The 3,568-nt window shown below is 52.2% G+C and overlaps 1 protein-coding gene across 4 annotated transcripts; it reads right to left on the reverse strand.

Moving 5' to 3' along the window:
* Positions 1–317: 317 nt before the first annotated feature.
* OLFML3 (olfactomedin-like 3) lies at positions 318–3,568 on the reverse strand. 4 transcript variants are annotated; one of them, XM_011933124.1, is made up of 4 exons: positions 2,938–3,568; positions 2,132–2,239; positions 1,954–2,074; positions 318–1,623 (listed from the first exon to the last, which is right to left on the reverse strand). In XM_011933124.1, the coding sequence occupies exons 1-4, from the start codon at positions 3,049–3,051 to the stop codon at positions 803–805; spliced, it is 1,164 nt and encodes a 387-aa protein (XP_011788514.1). In that variant the 5' UTR covers positions 3,052–3,568; the 3' UTR covers positions 318–802. The 4 variants fall into 4 exon arrangements, with proteins under 4 accessions (XP_011788514.1, XP_011788515.1, XP_011788512.1 ...); XM_011933125.1 differs by adding an exon at positions 2,445–2,595 and having other exon boundaries at positions 1,954–2,239; positions 2,938–3,180; XM_011933122.1 differs by having other exon boundaries at positions 1,954–2,239.

Consider the following 3,568-nt stretch of genomic DNA (forward strand, 5'->3'; position numbering starts at 1 on the left):
GAATCAGAATTGGAAGCTCTGCCCTGGGCCCCAGTGTCTCACAGTCAGAGGCACGGTGCCACTGAGGTTCTGGGATGGCTGCTGTGGATTGGCTGCTGTGGATGGCAGTGGGTGTGGAAGGAGGCCTTTCGCCCAGCCTCCTAAAGTGGCGGGATTCTGCCGCTTCCCCCAGGCGCCTCACTGTAAACTCTTCCTCAGCAAAGGGAGCCCAGCCAAGTCCTTAATATGGCTCAAGGAGTGCGGATGGGTTGGGAGGGAGAAAATGGATGGTCAGGGGGAAGTTTGATCTGAGGGCTACCCAAACAAACACAGGAGAGGAGTAGTGGATTTTCCTTTTAATGCAAAATGTTGCAATACAAAACAGTGTGGAGAAAGTCCTGTTCCTCAGGACACTGAAGGGAGGAGTGAGGAAGAGAGGGCAGAGCTGGACGTCTCCTCCTATTTTTCCCTCCCCAAGTCATTCTGAGGGCAAGAACACTGCTGGCTGCCCCTGGGGCCTGCCCCCATACAAGGTTAGCGCTCTGGGTCTGGGTCATCTTAGTCTGAAATTTGTTGACGTGGGGCAGGAGAGCAGGAGGGAACACTGAGGGTTTTGACTCTTTGAGCTCTACAAGGATTACTCAGGATCTGGAGTTCTGTATGAAACAAAGGAGCTGCAAGAATTTGATTTGCCATTGGCTAAAAATGTAGAGGATTTGAGCCACAACTGGCCCACATTTGAAGAATGAGGAACAGGAAATTTAGTGGGGGATATAATATAAATGTATGGGAGTAAGAAAGATGCAAAAACAAGGCTAGGTCCTCAAACCTCCTCCTCTTTCTTCCTCATCTCCAGCTTATAGACAATCTGGTAGCCATCATCCCAGGCATAGAGCTGGCGTTCTCGGGGATTATAGCGGAGGCTGGCATGGGCACCATATCTGTGGGGAAAATAAGGGAGTGCTGCCCGTTCAGGGGTCAGGGTGCCACTGGCATCAAAGGAGCACTGGATGCGGGCCCGACTGGCAGGACGGGTGTTATAGACGACATAGAGGGTCCCACAGATGACAAAGGCAGCCTCAGCATTCTCTCTGGGACATGGTGTGTCCCACTGCTGCTCTGTGTCCAGTGTCTGTGGATCTAACTTGGCCAGACACAAGTGCCTGTCATCCTCTTGGGTGGCATAGACAGCCCAAAGACCTTCCTCATCAGCTGCCAGGTCGATGTAGGTGTCTGCTGTCAGGCCGTATGGGGGAATCAACCCCTCTGCTGGGAATACTGAGCTGTCCACCACTGTCCGGTTTGCCAGGTGGAATTTGATGAGCTGCAAAGTGTTCTCCAGCTCACCACCCCCACCAGGTCTTCCAGGAGGCCTCCGGGCAAAATAAAGAAAGCCACCATATACCAGCTGCCCTGTGCCTACCCAGGGAAAGGGCACCCGGACCCGGGAAGCTTTCCGGGCAGCCATGGCAAGGGTGAAGTCACGCAGCCTTGGGAAGACAAAGGCTGTGTCATTCTGTGTCCCATCTAACACATAGATCTTCTCTGTTTGCCCCAGTGGATCCTTGGTCCATAGACCAGCTGGGCCACCAAATCGCTTCAGAATCTTCATTGATCTCACTTGAGAGATTGTGTAGCCACAGTCTGATGAGAAAAGCACAGGAAAAGGAAATAGAGGCAAGAATTAGATGCCTCCAGCAGGAACTCCCCCAGGGTGGGCGATCTGAAGAATAGTGAGCATTTGCCCAGTGGATGCCTCCACTCTTAGGGAGAATTGAGAAAGAGCGGGTACCACAGCGGCCTGGACCCCCAGAACCTCTCCTTAATAGACCTGGCATTACAGAGGTTTCCCTGAAACAGATTCCAGAAGACAGAGCCACAATGGACTGGGACAAAGAGAAAAAAAGAGTAGGAAGCAAGGAAGGAAGAGTATTGGTTCTGAGAGATTTAGGGGCCTGCTTTCAGATCATTTACCTGTCACCATATCATACTTCTCATTTCTTCTTCCCTTGCCTCTGGTCCCAGGGCCTCCAGTCATCTTCTCATCTAACTCTACGCAGGGCAGAGCTGGGTTCTGGGTCTCCAGATAGTCCACCTCCCGCTCCAGACGATCTACTCTCCCAGAGATGGTGTCAGCCTCAGTTCTGAGCGCCTCCCGCTCCTTCTCTGCCACCTCCAGCAGTGGCAGCATCTTGTTCTTGAAGTCCCGCAGCTCAGCAGCATGCCGACTACTCTGGTCCTGGCACTGGGCCAGCCGTTCCTGAAGGGATGGGGGATCAGGAGGGAGGCTGCAGGGTTACAACTCCCAGGCAGGGAGAGGCCCAACTCGGGAGTCAGGAATGGGAAAAAAAGAGAAAACTCAGCCAGGCTTCAATATCCCCTTCCATTCCTGCAGAAAAGGAAACCAGATGTGCAGAGGTGCTAAATGTGCAAAGAGCCTAGCTGAGATTCACCTAGGCCCCTACCCTGACTCCATGTCCTCCAGCCCGTGTTCTCTGTGAACACTGCCACTGAGTCACCTGAGCCTCTAGGCAGGTCTAAGCACATGAAGGTGTGAAGAGGTCTCTGCTCCCTTAGCAATTATCCTCTGGGAACTAAAATGCTACAGATCTCAACCTGTTAAAAAGACAGGAAATTATAGATTCCCTGGGAACCTCCAACTTCAACAGAATCATCAGCTCCTCCAGAGATGCAGCCCCACAATCTTGGTTCTCGTTTCCACTCTGCCCCCTTGTTCTATCTAATCCCAGAGTTAAAACGCAGAAGTCTATTTGCTTTGGAATTGTTCTATGTGGGGAAAGAGGAGGGCTTGTCATTCTGAAGGTCTTCTTATTAAGGGAGAATTTTCTGTAGTCTTACAGAGCCCTTTCTTGTTATCCCCAGATCCCTAACAAACTGGTTGAACCAATAGACCTGGAATCCTTCTAGGCTGGGCTGGAAGAGAAATGGGTCCCTCACCTCTAAAGCAGCTAGTCGGCGTTCCATGTACTCCACCAGGTGGTGCTGCTGTCCTTGAAGGGGTCCCGACCATGACAAAAGGAAGAAGATGAGGAGAGGGGTGCTGGGCCCCATGGCAGCCGGGAGAGTGGTGCCAGAGTAGAAGGAACTTACAGTCGGCCTCTTCCCCTCAAGCCTGAGGGTTAGCTTTGGAGGCGGGGTGGGGGCGGTGCCTTCTCTCTTTCTGATCTCTGGGTCTCTCTCACTACTCTGGAATGCTTTCAGTCTCTTTACAATCCCCACCCCCTCCTTTCTGCCAGGATTGATCAAACACAGATGGCCCCATTGCACAGCAGCCAGAAGCCTTAACCACCTCCCGCCTAGGCTGTAGGCTCCCCTGGAGGGGAAAGAGATGGAAACCCAAAGGCAGAGGCCTCTGAGCAGTCAAGCAGGGAAGCTAGCTGCAGGAAGCAGAGACCCCAGAGAAAACTCAGCGAACGCCATTCCTATTTCAGGAAAGTTTCACCAGTGCTGACTTCTTAAGAAACTGACATCTTTCATTAATCCTTCCCTTCCCTGCAATGAGTGGGTTGTTTTCAGCCTTGTTCAGTAGAAGCTGGAAGCTGGGGAGGTGAGATTTGAGGGGAGGAAG

This window comes from Colobus angolensis, unplaced genomic scaffold (genome assembly GCF_000951035.1).
Source record: "Colobus angolensis palliatus isolate OR3802 unplaced genomic scaffold, Cang.pa_1.0 Scaffold124, whole genome shotgun sequence".
In the NCBI taxonomy this organism is placed as follows: Eukaryota; Metazoa; Chordata; class Mammalia; order Primates; family Cercopithecidae; genus Colobus; species Colobus angolensis.

Coding starts and splice junctions, on each gene's coding strand:
- OLFML3 (XM_011933122.1), bottom strand. CDS start 3,051: ATGGGGCCCAGCACCCCTCTCCTCATCTTCTTCCTTTTGTCATGGTCG. Junction 2,240..2,937: donor GCCGACTAGCTGCTTTAGAG/GTGAGGGACCCA, acceptor CCATCCCTTCAG/GAACGGCTGGCCCAGTGCCA. Junction 1,624..1,953: donor GAAGTATGATATGGTGACAG/GTAAATGATCTG, acceptor TTTTCTCATCAG/ACTGTGGCTACACAATCTCT.